This window comes from Copidosoma floridanum, unplaced genomic scaffold (assembly GCF_036245765.1).
Source record: "Copidosoma floridanum isolate Cflo_tuat_1 unplaced genomic scaffold, Cflo_Japanese_pri ptg000008l, whole genome shotgun sequence".
In the NCBI taxonomy this organism is placed as follows: domain Eukaryota; kingdom Metazoa; phylum Arthropoda; class Insecta; order Hymenoptera; family Encyrtidae; genus Copidosoma; species Copidosoma floridanum.
Genome location: NW_028321885.1, coordinates 15,116,622 through 15,135,309, shown reverse-complemented (window position 1 = coordinate 15,135,309; position 18,688 = coordinate 15,116,622). Strand labels below are relative to the sequence as shown.

Below are 18,688 nucleotides of genomic sequence, written 5' to 3'. Positions count from 1 at the left end.
AAGTATACCAATGCCGTGTTAGAAGTACCCATTCTATAAATCACCACTGGAAAACTAAATTGTAATTAATTAAAACAGTACTGTTCCCATCAGATCCAATGCTTTTATGCTGTTAAAATTGGTACTGAGCTCCAGCGAGTCATAGACAAAAATTTCAAAGAACAAAATTCCGACAAAAATATTCACCGAAGACCTAGGGTACTTACTGGCAATGCCAATGAATAATAAATTCTCAAATAATAACGCATATGCCTATCACGCAGTAACCCAGGGCTATGACTCACCACTCTCATAAACAATAAAATCTTAAATATTAACACAAATGTCTATCACCTAATGACCCAGGGTGCTAACTGGCCACACTATAAAACAATAAAATGTTAAATGATAACACAAGCGCCTATCACCCGATGACCCATGGCGCTTACTGGCCACTCTAATAAATAAAATTAATCACTAAAATAAGCACCTATCACCCAATGACCCAAGGCGCTTGAGTAGATAAGCTATGTCGGTTCTAGAACACGGCGGTTCTAGAACAGCCCCCTTCTTTGCAGAATGTCCCCCTCTGAGGCGTGCCCCTGCGGCCAATGGGCGAAAGGCATGGTTTTTTTTGCTCGTGCTGCGTGAGTTTGTGCGCACTACTTGCAGCGCTACTCAAGTTGGGCGCACTGCAATGTGCGTCTGCAGCGGTGGTTTGCGCGCGCTGCTTGAATATGTGAAATCTTGTGCAGCTTGCATATGTGATGGTTATATGCATTTCAAGGTAAGCAAGCGCGTTGCATGATAATGTAGGATGTGAAGTTGTAGGAAAATAATTGTTAAAAATTTCTTTGTTTATTTTGATCAATGCGTTTATTCAAAATTAAAAAAAATTACTTGTACAAACTAGACTTGCAAAATGATTTGTTAAACATCTTATTCTTAAAATGCAAAAAAATGTACAGTAAAAATGTTATCACTATTCCCTTTATTATATGCTATAATTAACCAACCACGTCGTATCTACTCACCCACGTTGGCAGAAGTTTTTGCCGTGTAAGACGTTCATATGCTGCATAGGATGAATCACTGTCTGGCTTCGATGACTTGACTAATGTACTAGTAATAAACCATTGTTTTGATAAGTGTGCTTTATGTAGAGCACAAAATAGCTTTTTTTTTGAAATAACTTTGCTCATGTGTAAGACATACGAGAGAAAAGACTTTATTTTCAAGGTGTTAGAAGGGACGACATATTTGCGACAAATCGTGAACTTCTCGCGTCAGGATTAAGCTAATGAATTGGGCTTCATCACTTCCATATGTATAAATTCTTCTAAGGTTTTTAATAATAGTTGTAAGACGAAACTTTAAGTCATTTAATGTTATATAACCTTCAAACCATTTGATTCCATGGACTTCTAGTGTCTGGTAAATATTATGTTTTTTTTATATTCAGCAGTGTATCATTGAAATTGCAGGGTGGTTTGATTATCCAGTGCCCAACAACGTTTCCTTGCAACGAAATCACGGAAAATTCTTTTGGTATGAAGTATCTATCAGCATTATGAAAGCCATGCATAAAATCCATGATGATGCGTTTGATGAGTATCTATAAATTGAGAATTTTGAGGTTGAAAAGTATTTTTTCTCATTGTCTTCTCTATTCAACTAGCTTCTCTTTTTCACCGTTGCTCTTACTACTTATGCTGAATTAGTAAAACTGCGAAAATACGAAGATGCAACCACTATTTATAACTTCTCTGTATCAGAGCTAGCAACATGTTCCCACCCGCAGCGCTGCTTGAGTTTGCATAAATTCTCTGCAATCCCCTCTCTGTAAGCGAGCATGAGATTCAACTTCTCTTCTCCTCAACCCCCCCCCCATCCCGTGAATAAGTTTGAGATACAGCTTCCCTTCTTTCCGAGTGCCTAAACCGCTGTGAGCATACCCGAGCTCGTGAGCAGCTGTGACTATAATAAAAAAAGCCGTGACTATACTTGAACAGTTAGATAGTTAGAAGCACCACTTTACTTTTTCATGCATTTTTGCTTAGAAGAGTTGTTCTTTTAAAACGAGAGATGCAGATAATCCCAAGACGTTAAGTTTAGATGTACCACATTCAGCTTAGGAGTTGCTCAAAATTTTTCTCTTTATGAGAAAATTAGAACGGCTAAATGTTTGGAGCACAGTTTCCTTTCCCACGCATAATTTAAGTATGCCAAATATACATACCTTGTCTCATATAATTATGGCTCTACATGTATAGTTTGCCCCTTACGTATGCTGACTAATCCGCAGATCAACAATTCCCAACGGAATTTCTTTTCTCAACAGGTTTGGAGCATTTTCTATCTAGAGTAATACACATAGTTGGTAGAAAAATTTTAAAGCAACTTGATGCTAAAGGTGCTTACTTTGTAAAGTTAGGATTATTTGAAAATTATTAAAAGAAATAAGATTAATATGGGTAAATTTTATTTATAACATTATATCATTAAATTTCATGGAATTATTTTTAAAATTGAAATTTCTTTCACCATTATTTATGTTTAACTGCATATGTTAAATAATATTATGAACGATAATGAATAGGTACTATTAAATAAACAAATGTTTATTTTTTGTAAATTAAGATTTTATTAAGAAACTATAATGTCAATTTATTTAGATAAAACACTTTATTATTTTACAGTTGAAAATTAAAAATAAGTTATAAAAACTTTTATCGAATTTCACAGAACGACACACCTTTTTTCTATTCGCTTCTTTTTCTATTCTTTTCCTCTTATTCACGTATGTTACTTCACACACAATTTCGAGTGATGGCATATCATCAACTTGCGGTGATGATATATCAATTACTTCCTTACAATTACTCAATGGCGATGTTGTTAAAGCAATGACTAATGCCTCATTATTCACTAATGTTGATGTCGTTAGATCAACGACTGGCACAACTAAATTCAGAGGTACCGCTGGCGGTGAACTCTAGTTCACAATCTCAAATCTCTCAGTATAGGAAGGTATAGAGGATGCTGGAAAAAGATTCCCTATAAATTATAAATTATAAATAATTTAAAAAAAAAAGTAATGAAATATAGCAAAGTAATTTACCAAAATCCTGAGCTGCAGCCGTTGGTGAATTCCACCGCACCGTTTCAAGCGTCTCAAACCTCTCCGTAAAGGAAGGTGTAGGAGACGATAAAGATGTTTTGTCGTCGGGATGACGACTCCAGGACAAAACGGTCCCGGAAGAAGACTTAAGTCACTTTCTGGTACTGCTGACAATGCTCCATCAATGTTTGAGGGCGGTGCTGTTGTCCACAACGAAAAAGATATTGATTCTAGAGGGGATAGAGTTATTTAACAATAATTTAAGATTTATTATAAATACGTAAAAAAATTATAAAACAAAACGTAGCTTACCAAGGAGTACATCAAAATCTTTTTCATTTATAATGGAAATTGAGTTTGCAGATACTCGTTGTGGTGATGTGCAAGGTTCTAAATCACCATCATTAAAATTTTGCGGCAGCATATTATCCAAAATATTCTGGAAACTTTCTATTTCTATAAGTTCTATTTCACTATAGAACGTATGTGATGAACGTGTATGAGCCATTTCGATGATTTTACAAAACTAAATATTTTAGTATTCAGTCCTCCTTTGAAACACTTTGAAGCAGCTACTCCAAAAACTGTTGCTTATTCCCCCACGTTATTCTAATTTTGAATACTCATTTTAAACCAATGGAAAGACTTATTCATCATTCTACAACCCTTTTTACTACATGCCCATAGCATCAGAGGTCTACGGTTGCTTGAAAATTTGACTTTCCTCTCCCTCCAACTACCATAAGCCAATTGAACAACTTAACTTCTATCACGTGTGAATGTCTGCAGGTGAGGGAAATTTCATCCCTCTTAGTGCACGGATACAAATTTTCTCTCCCTGATAATATACTGCAGAGAACGCCCAAGACGGTCCTCAAGTGTCATAGTCACACTATTCGAATTAGTCGAGGAGTAAAGAAGTTAAACCACAAGCTCACACAACGCATAGCTCGAGACACACTCATCAAGGTATGGTAAAATTTTTAAACTACGTTTTTATGTAATACTTTTTTCTATATTTCACTCGAGACGCAGCAATGATGTTAAGAGCTTTACTTTTCTATACTTATTTCACTCGAGACGCAGTTTTTGATACTTTTTTGATAAGTCTTCCAATGGAAAAGGTGGTTTGAGTACAATGACGACCGGGGAAGTATCCATGTCAAGGTCAATAAAGGAAATTTCCTTAAAAATAAAGTTGTTACCAAAGTTCTGAAAGCCTTGAAAATAAACAATGTACTTCATATTGTAAGAAAAAGTAATTGATGTTGCTTAGCCAAGAGTAATCAAATGAATGAATTTTACTGCTAAATGTGGTTTATAATACATACATTTTAGTTTAACACATGCATGCGCACGTTTACCCCCATCCACTCCTCTCCTTTCCTCTGATATTCGCAAAACTTAGCATATTAAAGGAGTTGCTAGCGCCAATACTGCTTACTTCTACAAAATCGTTCGTTTTGTTCACTTCCGGTTCCAAGCTAGTCATGGCTACTGTTCAATATTTTAAAGATGTGACACATTGTATATGGCAATCATATCAACAAGTAATCAATAGTGATGCTGATGTATCTCAAATCCAAAGATTGCTAGACACCAGCCTTACAATTGCTAAGGATTTTCATATTTTCAGTCAAAGGGGTAATTTAATTACATCAGAAAAACAAAAATTTCAATCTGCTAAGGCCTTACTAAGAACTATTATACAACTTCTATATGATCATTTAGAAGCAGTAGAAGCGAAAAGAATATTTATGAACGAATCTGAAGTTTTCGTAAAAGATTGTGAGCAAGAAGTGGCAGCAGCAGTCGAGGTATTTAAAAATGAGCCCGAAGTTTTTGTACGAGAAAGTAATGAAAATGTTGTAACATCAGTCAAGACATGTAAAACTAAAACCGCTTCATGTAATAATAATGAGAGCGTTATACCAGCAGCAGTTTCTAATTGTGTTCAAGGTAAAAGTGAAGGAGAAGCAAAAATATCAGCACCTATGGTATGTGTTCAAGGTAATGGTATAGTACCTGCAATGCAAGTTCCACATGATGAAAATGATGCATCCGTAAGTTTGAAAGATGTAAATAGTGCATTTGAAAATTGCATCATGACCGCTTTAATTGTGAATTTGAAACACTTAGATATATAATAGTTTCTTAAAGATGTCAAACAGCAATTTGTTCTAAGAATTCAACAATCTTTAGAGCCATGTCAAGCACTTAAAGTTAATACAATGTTGACAGCTGAATATGTGATAGTAAAAGATAATGTCAAGGATGTAGATTAAAAATATTTTAATACGAAATCGCATACTATTTACCAGACAACTAACTTGAATGAATGGTTTGAGATGAACGCACGACAGCCGATAGCGAAAAATATGGATGATTTTTAAAATAAAGAATCTGGCCGGACACTGCACTCAATTTTAAATTTAGTTGTAAATATTAATAAGCTTAATCCTAAGCAAGGTAGTTCTTTCATAGACTTGCCGGATTACATAAAAAAAAAGAAAGCCTGTGTAAATGTCATAAACAGAGACGTTCAATGTTTTAAATGGGCTGTTTTATCAGCAATACATCCAGCGAAAAGCAATCCACAGTGCGTCTCTAACTATATTGAATTTGAAGGTGAATTCAATTTTGATGGAATTGAGTTCCCTGTAAATCCTAAAAAAATTGTAAAATTTGAAAAACAAAACAACGTTTTAATTAATTTATATTTTTTTAAAAAGAAGGGTAGTACTTACATTGTTTTTCCAAGTCACTTGACTGCAAATAAGAAACAAAGCCATGTGATTCTTTTACTTGTTGGGAGCTTCTACATTGATGATCAAGAAGAAGAAAATAATAATAACAATGATTTAGAGCATGAATATCATTATGTTTGGATAAAAAATTTATCTCGCTTAGTATGCAAACAGTTATTGGAACATGAACATGCTGCAAATATATGCGATTGTTACATTCACTATTTTTGGTCTAAACAAAAGTTAGGAATGCATGAAGTTGATTGCAAAAATTTAAATAAGTGTAAAATTACTCTACCTAATAGAAAAAAGCATGAGCATATACTTTAATTTAAAAATTTTACGTACAAGAATCGAGCACGTTTTGTTGTATATGCAGACTTTGAATGTTTACTGGAACCTGTTGAAAGTGAACGCGCATATCAACATCCCATGGCTTTTAGTATTGGTTATTTTGTTAAGTGCTATTATGATGATGGCAAATTAGAGTACAAAAGTTATAGACAGTGTGATGAAGATGAAAAAACACCTGCTCAATGGTTTGTTCAAAATCTATATTTTCTTGCTTTGAAATTAGAAGAATTATATAAAAATCCTTTGAAAATGGTTCACCTGACAAATAACGAACAAATTCAATTTAACAAGAATTCATTGTGCCATATTTGCAACCAACCATATACGTCAAATGATAAAAAAGTTAAAGACCACTGTCACTTCACTGGAAAGTGAGTATACTTTTTCTATAATAATAATAGTAATAATAATAATTAATTAATACTTGTACATGAGTTTTTTATAGATATCGTGGACCCGCACACAACAAGTGTAATATTAACTCTCAAGACTTGAGAATGACACCTATAATTTTCCATAACTTGAGTGGTTATGATTAACACTTGTTTATCAAAGAACTTGCTACATGTTTTCCGGGAAGAATTCAGCTTTTGCCGCAAATGAAAGAAAAATATATTTCGTTTACAAAATACATTGAAGGAACTGAAATTAATCTCTGATTTATCGATTCATTTAAATTTATGGCCTCATCTCTCGACAAATTATCCTCATATTTAGAAGAACTCAAAATTTTAGAAACAATTTTCTCAAGTGATGATAAATATACTAACGATCAGATAAATTTATTAAAAAGAAAAGATATTTTCCCTTATGATTATATTTCTTCGTTTGAAAAACTAAAAGAAAATAAGCTGCCATCAAAACAAGATTTCTACAGCAGTCTTTGCGAAGCTCACATAACCGACGAAGAGTATGAGCATGCTGAAAATGTTTAGAATAATTTTAACATTGGAATTCTTGGAGAGTATTCTGATTTATATTTGAAGACGGATGTACTTCTACTCGCTGAAATATTTGAAAATTTCCAGAATAGTTGTCATGAGGCATTTGAATTAGACCCAGCTCATTATTTTACAACTCCTGGCTTAACCTTGGATGCTATGTTAAAGTATACGAGGGTAATTTTTTTTTACATACATGTATGCATATAACAATAATTATGATTGAAGTTTTTTGGTTTTTTAATAAGTGAAATTAGAGTTGTTAACAGACGTTGACATTGTTATGTTTATCGAGCGTGGCATATGAGGTGGAATCAGTCAATTTTGCAATCGATATGCAAAAGCTAATAATCCTTACATGAAAGAAGACTATCAAGAAGATAAAGATGAAAAATACCTCATATATTCTGATGTCAATAATTTATATGGATGGGCCATGACCCAACCATTACCATACGCAGATTTTAAATGGATTCAAAATAAATTCAATGGGTATTTTTAACGTGCCTGATGATGCTGAAATCGGTTATATACTTGAAGTATATCTTGAGTATCCTAAGACCCTTCACAACGCTCATAAAGATTTACCATTCTTTGCTGAGCATATGGCACCTCCTGGATCTAAACAAAATAAACTCATGACCACCTTATATGACAAAGAACGGTATGTGATACACTACCGTGCACTCAAGCAAGCTGTAAGTCATGGTCTTTGCATAAAAAAATTCACAGAACTCTACAGTTTAAACAAAGTCCTTGGCTAAAAAAATACATTAACTTGAACAGTAAAAAACATAAAAATGCTAAGAATAACTTCCAGAAGATGTTAGAAAAGTTATTTAATAATGCCGTTCACGGAAAGACTATGGAAAAAGACCGTAAACGAGTTGATGTTTAACTCATTAACAAGTGGGAGGGGAGGTATGGTGCGGAGACATATTTATATTAATATCAGGTAACACAGTGCAATCAAAAAACGGACAAAGGAGGATTATTTTCACATTATATTAACGAGTTTTTTTAACAAAAAACAATAGCTTCGGGTTACCCACGTACCTGCATATCTAATGAGCAGAAGGAGTTCTATATCGATGAAATTCGTGGGATTAAAGGAATTAATCTCGACAAAAATGAGATAAGCCTTAATACTGGCTTAAGATCCGTTGCAAAATTATTACTCAATTCTTTGTGGGGTAATTTAATCAACGTCAAAATTTGACAAAAACTGAGGTGGTGACGGTCGCACAACGATTAATTAAATTACTTACAAGTGCAGAAATCGATGTAAATGGTGTTTTACCCGTCAACGATAATACATTGTACGTTAGCTGGAATTATAAGACTGAGGCCTTGACGTAATAACCATCAAGTAACATTGTGGTTGCCGCTTTTGTGACAGCACAAGCCCTCTTAGAGTTTTTCGAGTATCTGCATTTTCTAGGAGAACGTGCTCTCTACGACGACACAGATTCCATTTTTGATTTTTTCCGAGAAGGACTGGATGGTTTACCCATTGACACGACACTAGGCAGCCTCACTGAAGAATTGGCCAATAAAAGAGTTGGCGCATACATTTCTTCGTTTTCATCCAGCGGACCAAAGTTTTACGCATATAAGATTAAAAAACCCAACGGTAGTTAAGATTATGTTTGCAAAGTAAAAGGTATCAAAATAAATTACAGTAAAAGTCAAAAGATAAATTTTGATACGATTTGTGAGCTTGTTATAACTAATACTATGGAAATAAAATAGTCGAACTTTTCCATTCAACGCACAATTTTTCACGATGTAGTGACTCAACCGGAAATAAAAACACGTCAACCGGTCCGTAGTAAGAGATATTTTGACAGCATGACCATAAGTTATCCGTATGGTTACGAACGTGATGTCGCAGGAGAAGAGATATAATACATCAGAGTAGGGGAAAACACTCACTTGGTCGAGGTACGACAAAGCTGTTGGTTGGTTCATTTTCCTTTTCACAGCCGATGCATCAACAAGTAAACGACAAGATGGGTTCGAAACAAAGCAAAGCAAACGCTACATTGACAAGCTCTAAGAACGATGATAATGATGATTGTTGAAAACTGCTTTTAGTAAAATCATATGAACAAAAAAAAATACATTTCCCAAAATAATTTTCTGAATCTAAAAAAAATGGATACAGAGTCATGAAAGATAGTTAATCCAATTGCAAAAATCGGTCTTTTTCAGAACTAACACATTACTTATTTATTCTAGGTAAAAATGTGATTCATGACTTGATACTCGTATCGGTGTTGCGTCGGATATTCAATAAAATACGATTCACATTTAAAAAAAGATGACATCAGCACATTATTCACCACGAAACTTAAACCATGAATATAAAAATCATCCTTACGTACCGAAGAATGTATTTGATCACTTTATACTCGTGTCAGTGCAATCTGGAAACCGTTGCGAATAGTGTTTGATCAAACTTGATATATATTTCAAAAACTGTGACATCAGCACATTTTTTACCACGAATTTTTAACCTAGGAATCAAAAAATCATCTTGATGTCAGTTACGCGTGTGACTTTAACCTCAAAACTGCTACGAATGAAGAGGAAACTTTGCAATAAGGTAATCTTAATCATGCGCAATAAGTGTTCCAACCACCGAGACGTTACAAGCCGATTGATCGTTATTCATGAGCGATGGTGGGCTGCGGTGGTGCCGGCAGCGGTGGTGGCAGAAAAAGCTTGATTGGCAGTTGATCCCGACGAAATAAGCTGATTAGTCACTCGAGCTGCCTTTGCGCTAGCCTTCCAAAAACGCTTGCGGTTTTGCTAGCGGTCCGTGGAGGCCCCCGCCGTGGTCAATCAGATTTTCGACAGAGTTTAGTTCGGCAGTATGGATACGCGATGGCAACACTTGTGGACGTGTACACTGAGTAGACCCACAGGTTGCGGCAAAACCGTGTTTGTCAGACGGTTTTTATGACACATTGACCGTAGGAGTGATACTCGATTCAAGCGGGTCATTTTTTGTTATGGTAACTTGCAGCCTGGTTACCGCAATCTTGGGAATAAAATTTAGTTTTACAAGGGATTACCACAAAATAGCGATGGGGTAGGCGATCATAGATCAAAACTGGTTATTATTGACGATTTGATGCGCGAATCATCTGGTAGTAGCGGTATCGTCGACTTATTTACGAAAAGTAGTCATCATAACAATTTGAGCGTAATTTTTATCACATAAAATATATTTCATCAAGGTAAGAGTCAACGCAATGTATCGCTAAACTTGCAATCCATTATTATCTTTAGAAATTTACGAGATTGCACGCAAATATGACATCTTTTGAGATAAGTGTGTCTGGAAAATCGTTGCTTCTTGCAAGAAGCGCATTAGTACGCTACTTTGAGAACATTTGGTAATTTATCTTGGATCTCAAGCAAAATGTATTGATCATTTGTCGATTCTAAACTTGTGTTTTTCTAAATGACGAGTATCTGTACGTATACGTGGCTAAGAAACAGATGAAAGGAAGCGACATGGTGAACCAAGTTTCAATTGTATTGTTGTAATGGCTTTAAAGTCACGTTCCCCGTTTGGTCAAAAACACGTCGCCATTTTGAGAGCTCTTTATCATCTCAAAAACGAACAACAGAGAGCTCTGTTGTGCAAAGCAAATAAGACGCTAATCAAGCACATTTGTGAGTGTGTATTGATCATTCTCAAAGAAAACGTTTCACTAACTGTGGCGCAAAAAAAACGCTTGTGTAGACACGCCAACGTTCTCAGAAAGCTCGCGAACGCAAAAATTCATACATCATTAAAGAAAAAAATCATCGTGCAACAGAGAGGAAGTTTTATACCTGCTTTGTTGGGTCCACTCCTCGGAACGGTGTTTTCAATGCTATAAAAAACATGAAGCATCCAAAAAAAATTATTCTTCTGCTTCAAGAAAGCGTGAGTCGATTGCGAAGCGCATTTCTCAACGATGGTCTGAAGTCTGTGAAAACTCTGGACACAACAATGAGTCGGCTCGACGCAGAAGTGAACAACATCTTGAAGTTACCGCATACCGATAAGCGAGAAAAATGGAAGAAATTGCAACAAATTTTACAACGATATTTGCACCTTAGAGAATCGGACAGCGAAAGAAAACGACATGCTGACACGATCATGGAGAACACCAAGGTATTGCAAGATAACGATCCCTCTGACGACGACGTTGACGAGGACGAAGAGAAGCTTTAAAAGGAGGAAAAGCAGGATACCGAGGTTATCGAAAGCGTACAAAAAAAGTTTCGTCAAAAACCTGCACTTATCAAATGACGATTGCTCGCTACTGGTAATTTTGAGTAGAGCAATGAACATACCATCATCATCGGTGGCGTTCGCATACTACTGTCGAACATTGTCAATCTGGTGAACGATGCCTTAAGGAATAGGAAAAAACGCACACTGGTGGGCAGTGATCAGTTTGCAGTGGCACTTTGTGCGTCAAACATTCCGCAACAGCATGTCAGAAACGCTCAAGTATTAAAACTACTAATCGATGACGACGACGATGACGACGATAAAGATAAATCAAAATGGCCAAATAAGAGTCCGACATCTACGTCGAATAGTGGAAAATTTTTTTATGAAAAAAGGACGTCACTGAAAAATAGAAAAAAATTTTAAAAAGTTGTGCCTTCGTCGAATCAAGTACAAACATGGCGTTAATTGATCAAAAAAGTGACCAAGGTGAAGAAATAGAAGTAAAACGCGAGGAGGAGGAGAAAAATAGTGCTTTCGACGCTTTTATCTACTTGCTACCGTTTGAGATGCATGAACCTGGATACAAATTTTGCGGTCCCGAAACGAAGCTATGGAAGCGTATTGAGTACGGTGATGGGGGTATAAATCCCTTGGACGAAGCATATCGTCAGCACAATCTTGTCTACGCTACGGAGAAGAAGATTCAACGTCTAAATCTTTGCTTTTTCGCCTATGTTTGCCGGAGAAATACCGCCAGATGAGCGAACAGCCGCTTTATTGACAGCATGCTGCATGTGTAGCAAGATTACATTTGAGAAGCTTTTTTCGAAAATCAAGAAAGCCATCAGACCTAAGTCCAAAAATAAGAAGAAAAAAAAAATAATGCATAAGACTTTGTAGAAACTTTACCACAAAGCGACACGACCAACTGCATATGCTGGTGGTAACAAACTTGTAAGTGCTACAAAAGCGAATTGTTTCGATCGAACAATATTAGTTGGCTAGAGAGTCAAGATACCTAAAAATTTACATAGGCCTATAAGAAATCGCTTTTCCAGAAGAAGCTATAACGTGCGTAACTTTGATGACGTGTGGGAAGCTGATTTAATAGACTTGAGAACTTAAAAAACTTACTATGATGGCTACGCTTATGTTCTCGTTGTCATCAATGTCGTCAGCAAATACGTTTACGTGGTACCTATCAAGGATGAAACATCGAAAAACGTTGCCAAAGCATTCCAACATATTTTATAAAAAAAAGACGATCGTACACCAATGTGCCTCCAAACAAATAAAGGTAAAGAATTTGTAGGTCGTGAAATGTAATCCGTTAAACGAAAAAATAAAATTAAATACAGAGTATCACCTAGCCCACAGACAAAGGCTGTAATAGCCAGACGTCTTATAAGAACTATTAAAGAAAGAATGTGGCATTACTTTACGTAGAGAAACAATTGATGCTTCGTAGATATTCCTCCAAGTATAATAGAGTCATACAATCGCACGAAGCATTTGTCAACAATGATGGCACCAGCGGGCGTGACTTTGCACAATGTTGCGCGAGCACGAAAAACATAAAGCAATGTTACGACATGCGACAAGCATATTTATGAAAATCCAAAGTACAACGTTAAAGATTCAGTTCGTATTAGTAAGACGAGAAGTGTCTTTGCCAAAGGTTACGAAAGTGGTTGGACTTCAGAGTTGTTCAGAATTATACGTATCTCTTGCACATGATAATCTGCAGTTTATTTTCTTAGAGATTTGGCTAACGAAGACATTGACGGTTTCTTTTACGAGTTAGAGTTAAACAGAGTGCAAAAGGAATTGAGCGAAAACTTCTTCAAGGTTGAAAAGATATTGAAAAGTCGAAGTAAAAGACGCTCTAAAGAATTTTTCATCAGTTGAAAGGGATATCCTGAAAAATTCGATTCCTGGGTGAAAGGTAATTATTTCAAAGATATAAAATAAAGGACGAATTTCACGTTGTGTTGCCTAGCAACAGTAGCATGCAGTAGTATCCTGATAATACTACTGCGCACTACGTGACAAGATTACCTCAGAAAATTAGTTTTCAAGGTCAATGGAGTGTTGGTATAGCAGAGATTCAATTACCATTGACGCTTCAACATGTGATAAAATATAACGAAAGAAAAATTTTCGTAAAATGTTTACCACGACTACACAATAATGTATACACAGAACGTCCTGCGATTCATGTAGATAATTACATACGAACCGGTCTATACACAAATATTGAAGAAATGATACAAGAAATTAATAGTTTGGATACCACACAAAATCACGTGGTTTTCAGTTTATAAAGAGGCAGTTACGTAGTGTCTAAGTTAGTCTGTTCCGAAACAGTGCGCAGTGAATACATGTATTGCTATTTACTACTGTCCGAAAAATTACGTAAGATCTGGAGGTTTGAAAGTGCAACGAGTCTTTTCTTGGAAAATTATAAAATTCGATCCATTCATTTAGCGAATCTCGCCAATGCTTTACCGTCGATGCTCATGATTTACAGCGATATCTGTGAACCATCCATTGTAGGAGACATTTAATCGCGTTTGTTGTGGGTGGTTGTTCGGCTCGTTTTCTGCGATCAACGTCCGACAAGGAGACGGCACGCGGGCCCTCCTTTTTTCTGCGCGAGTAGTGCTCCTGCGGAGCAGCCGAGCCGCGCGCGGGCTGACGGACTGACGATCGAGGACCCAAGGAAGAAAGAGCTGAGAGAGATTACATCTACAGAAGTGATATAATTGTCTGCAACTCTGTACTAGGCACTAAATCATATTCAATAAAGATTTTTAAAACTGAACATTGGTCCTTCGAGCCGAATAATTGAGCGAGTAAGAAACAAACAGCAACCATTGCAGAGCAGGTGTGAACCAAGGAGAGCATTCAGCACACAACATAATGTGAGTATACTATTACTGATGTCAAAGTGTTGGTTGTGGTAAGCCATCGCGGACGCCATCATGCCCGTGGTTCGGCTTGCGTTGCCTGATCATGGCCACGACGAGGTCATGCCGTCATTAACGCGTTCCTCACGAGCATCCGCGTTACAAGTTGAATATAAGGCTGCCACGGCCACTGCATAGCCCATGGTCCAGTGCTTGTCATACATATGGCCATGGCAGACATGAAGCCGTGTCACCGGTAGTGGTTATTTTGTCAGTAGTGGTGGCCACATTTCCTTCCTTACGGGTGTACCTATACCTTGTCATGACGAGAGTAAACGCAATACGGGCGGTTTGTCAAGGTTAGCATTTAACCTCCCTTTCTCAATGCGTGATGCACGCAAGCGTCTACGCGCCCGCATGGACGTGTGGGTGCGTACATGCGTGTGTGCGTGTGTGTGTGTGTCCATAAGGTGTGAGTCTCTCTCTTTCTCGTTCTCTCTTCTTCTCCCCGTCGTCTAACTGCACACATACGTGTTAATTGGTGGAAGTCAGGACAAAGCCAGGGTCGGCCCGACGGCAATAGCAGCTTCTAGCAACCGTCAAGCTCATGATTGCTCTGCCAGGTCCAACAAAGGCTGGGCTAACCTATTTGGCACCCAATGCGCTCTGACACTGGATGGCTACTGGAGCGACTTTCAGGCCAATCATCTGAGGCTCATCGAGACGCCTCCTCCCGAGAAGCAGGAGTCACTAACCCAAATGTACTCGACATCGGAGGCTGAGTACATAGAGTCACGCGCACACCTCTACAACGCGAGAAGCACCCTCGCACCACCCCCTGACAACGGTCCGTCCGGTCGGCGCCGTCCAGCAGACTCCAGTGATGGGTGCTGAGTATGTGCAATTTATGGCAGAGTACATCGCTCTGGGCCACATGAGGCCGCTGCCTGACGATCTGCGCACGGCATCGCCCCGACCAGTGCACTATATCCAACATCACGGCATCTGGAAGAGCAGCGATAAGGGCCACAAGCCTTGCGTCGTGTTCAACGCTTCGAAAGCGACATCGAGCGGCTACAGCTTAAACGACGTCCTCTTCGCGGGCCCTAGGCTGCAGACCGCGCTCCCCAGCGTGCTCCTACGCTGGCGACGACACCGAATCACCTTCTGCAGCGACGTCCGCATGATGTTTCGTCAGATCTGGATTGACAAGCGTGACGTCGACCTACAGCGTATCTTGTGGAGCCCTGATCCAAACCAACCACCCACGCACTACCAGCTGTTAACAGTCATCTACGGCGATTCGTGCTCACCGTACCTCTCCTTGCGCACTGTGCAGCAGCTGTGCCAGGACGAAGGACACCGTTGGCCCGAGGCAGTTCCGGTGGTGGTGAACGACCGCTACGTTGACGACATACTCTCCGGTGGCGACGACATCGCCACGGCCCGACATATTCGTGACCAGCTAATTGAACTTCTGCAAGTCGGCGGGTTTCCTCTGCGCAAGTGGGTAGCCAATGTGCCCGAGCTGCTAGACGACCTCCCCGACTACGTGCGCCTGCGGCCCACTTGGTGTCAGCTTAGCGCTGAAGGTCTCGTCAGTGAGCTCGGTGTGAGCTGGGACCCACCGTCAGATTGCTTCCTGCTAACACCTTCCCTCATCCAGCACCAAACCACCAAGAGGACCATGCTCGCAGCGCTCGCGGGCCTGTTTGATCCATGCGGTTGGCTTGCGCCAACCGTGCTGAATGCCAAACTCCTGCTGCAAGACTTATGGCGAGCCAACCTGGACTGGGACGAGTCTGCTCCGTCGTCCATGATTCAAAGGTGGACTGCCTTTGCCACCGAGCTCCAAGCCATCTCTGGTCTATTCCTGCCTCGTTGGATCGGAACGGTCGCGTCAGTGGACATTCACCTGCACGTATTTTCTGATGCCAGCCACCGTGTGATGGCTGCTGTCCTGTACTCTAGACTCCAGGCCGCGGACGGTTCTGTCCGCTGCCACATCCTCCTTGCTCAAAGCTGGCACCCACCCGCACTTTTAAGCCAATGGCCGAGCCCGTAGCCCGGATGACCACTCCTCGCTTGGAGCTTCGCGCCGCCCTGCTGGCTGCTAAGCTTCTGCGCTCGACGGCCGAAGAACTAGCAGTTCCGATTGAGCGCTGTCACGCCTGGTGCGACTCGCAAATTGTGCTGCACTGGGTTCGCTCCAATCACCTAACCAACAACGCCCTCGTCGTCAACTACGTGGCCCAGATGCAGGACACGCTACCCTCGAGCACCTGGTGATACGTGCCATCGCAGTCCAATCCAGCCGACGTGGCCACTCAAAGCGCGGACATGTCCGGTCTTAGACAAGAACTCCTGTGGTGGGATGGTCCGCCGTGGCTCACCGACAACGACCGAGCCTGGCCCCAGGAAGCACTTCAAGAGGTGACACCCTTGCCGTTGGCCTGCTACGCCACCCATCTAGCTGAGCCTAGCATACGTGAACGATATTCCAAGCTTCACACTTTACTCTTCGTTCTCGTGCGCACTCGTCGGTGGGTCCGGCGCCAATTGCGTCGCCCACCTGTCCTGCCGCGCCGGTGCTCTCACCACTGACCCCCGCCGAGCTTCAAGATGCCTTCCTGGCCTCCGTCCGTTTGAGCCAATCGGAAACGTTTGGCGAAGAGCGCGCGCGTTTGCAGAACGGTGAGCGACTGCCAAAAGGAAACCCCTTGACTCCTCTTGCGACTTTCCTCGACACCAACGGCGTTCTGCGCGTCGGCGGGCGGCTGGGTTCATTCTTGCTACCTTACGAAGAGTGGCATCCACCGATCCTTAGCGGAACCTCATCGCTCGCCTCACTGGTCCTTTCTTGGGCCCATACTCAAGCTCTTCATGGTGGATACAGGGTCACTAGCACCTACGTGGCCAAGCGTGCATGGATTCTTGGTGGCCCACGCAGAATCAAGGCTCAATTGCGGTGGTGCGTCGTATGCCTTCGACACCAGGGTCGCTCCGCGATCCAGATAATGGTCCCCTTACCAGCTTCACGAGTCACACCTTCCCGCGCTTTTGGCCGCAGGAGTGTCGACTACGCCAGGCCTTTTTAAGTGCTTGCGTCAAAAGGACGAGGCATACGCACTACTAAGGGTTACATCGCCGTCTTTGTGTGCATGATGACAAAGACCCAACACCTCGAGCTCGTTGGTGATCTCTCCACAGCCACCTTACTGGGTGCTCTTGCTCAGTTCACCGGTCGTCGCGGTCGACCCTCTGAACTCTGGAGCGACAATGCTACTTGCTTTCGCCGCGCTGATTTGGAGCTGCGTGAGGCGTTACAAATTGCGGAGATCGATTAGGACCTCGTTGCCAGCTCTCTTGCTTCGCAAGGTATTTCTTGGAACTTCATCCCCCCTGGAGCTCCACATTTCAGCGGACTCTGGAAAGCCACTGTCAAGTCAGTCAAAGGCCACTTCTGACGCGTAATGGGTTCCCGTCACCTGACCTACGAGGACTTCTCCACCGTACTAGTTGGGATTGAGATGGTGCTCAACGGAAGGCCCTTGACACCGCTCTCCGGCAATCCTTCCGACCTCGAGGTACTTACACCAGGCCACTTCCTTGTTGGAGCCCTACTCGATTCCATCATCCAGCCCAGGCCTCTCACTGAGAACTTGGACGCTCTCTTTCATTGGGACCTCGTAAGAGCCATTCGAGCTCAGTTCTGGTCACGCTGGAGCCAAGAGTACCTTAATACACTCCAGCAGAGGCCAAAGTGGACCGTTGCTCACCGAAGTTTTGCCGTTGGCGACTTTGTCATCCTACTGGACGCCACTATCCTTCAATCGAGCAGTTGTTGGCCGCTAGGTCGCATCATTCGCGCCCAGCCTGGTCCTGATGGATTGGTGCGCGCAGTCACCGTGAAGACAGCGACTGGCAAGTACGTGCGACCGATTGTCAAACTGGCCTGACTCCCCATAGCTAACCTCGGTCTACCAACGCCACCCCCCTGATGGTCAAGAAAGCCGACCCGCCTTGGCGGGCAGCGACTAGTATGTCGCTCCAAGAGCGATGCGGGCAGATTGTTTAGCTCGTTTTCTGCGATTAACGTCCGATAAGGAGACGGCGTGCGCGCCCTCCTTCGTTCTGCACAATTAGTGCTCCTGCGGAGCGGTCGAGCCGCGCGCGGGCTGACGGACTGACGATCAAGGACCCAAGGAAGAAAGAACTGAGAGAGATCACATCTACAGAAGTGATATAATTGTCTGAAACTCTGTACTAGGCACTCAATCATATTCAATAAAGATTTTTAAAACTGAACAGCGATTTCGTTGGATCTTCAAGGTTACGCGTACGGTTGTGTCAAAAATAAAATTTTCTCACCACCTACGTATATACCATTATTTTTG

General features: G+C 40.7%; 3 protein-coding genes across 3 annotated transcripts; all 3 read left to right on the top strand.

The window, feature by feature from the left end:
- Positions 1-15,198: 15,198 nt before the first annotated feature.
- Positions 15,199-16,356, top strand: LOC149375323 (uncharacterized). The gene has a single exon (XM_089589241.1). It carries the CDS (start codon positions 15,199-15,201, stop codon positions 16,354-16,356), a length of 1,158 nt encoding a protein of 385 aa, XP_089445367.1.
- Positions 16,357-16,631: 275 nt separating this feature from the next.
- Positions 16,632-17,389, top strand: LOC149375322 (uncharacterized). The gene is made up of 2 exons (XM_089589240.1): positions 16,632-16,746; positions 16,797-17,389. Exons 1-2 carry the CDS (start codon positions 16,632-16,634, stop codon positions 17,387-17,389), a joined length of 708 nt encoding a protein of 235 aa, XP_089445366.1.
- Positions 17,390-17,764: 375 nt separating this feature from the next.
- LOC149375321 (uncharacterized) lies at positions 17,765-18,250 on the top strand. The gene has a single exon (XM_089589239.1). The coding sequence runs from the start codon at positions 17,765-17,767 to the stop codon at positions 18,248-18,250; it is 486 nt and encodes a 161-aa protein (XP_089445365.1).
- Positions 18,251-18,688: the final 438 nt, after the last annotated feature.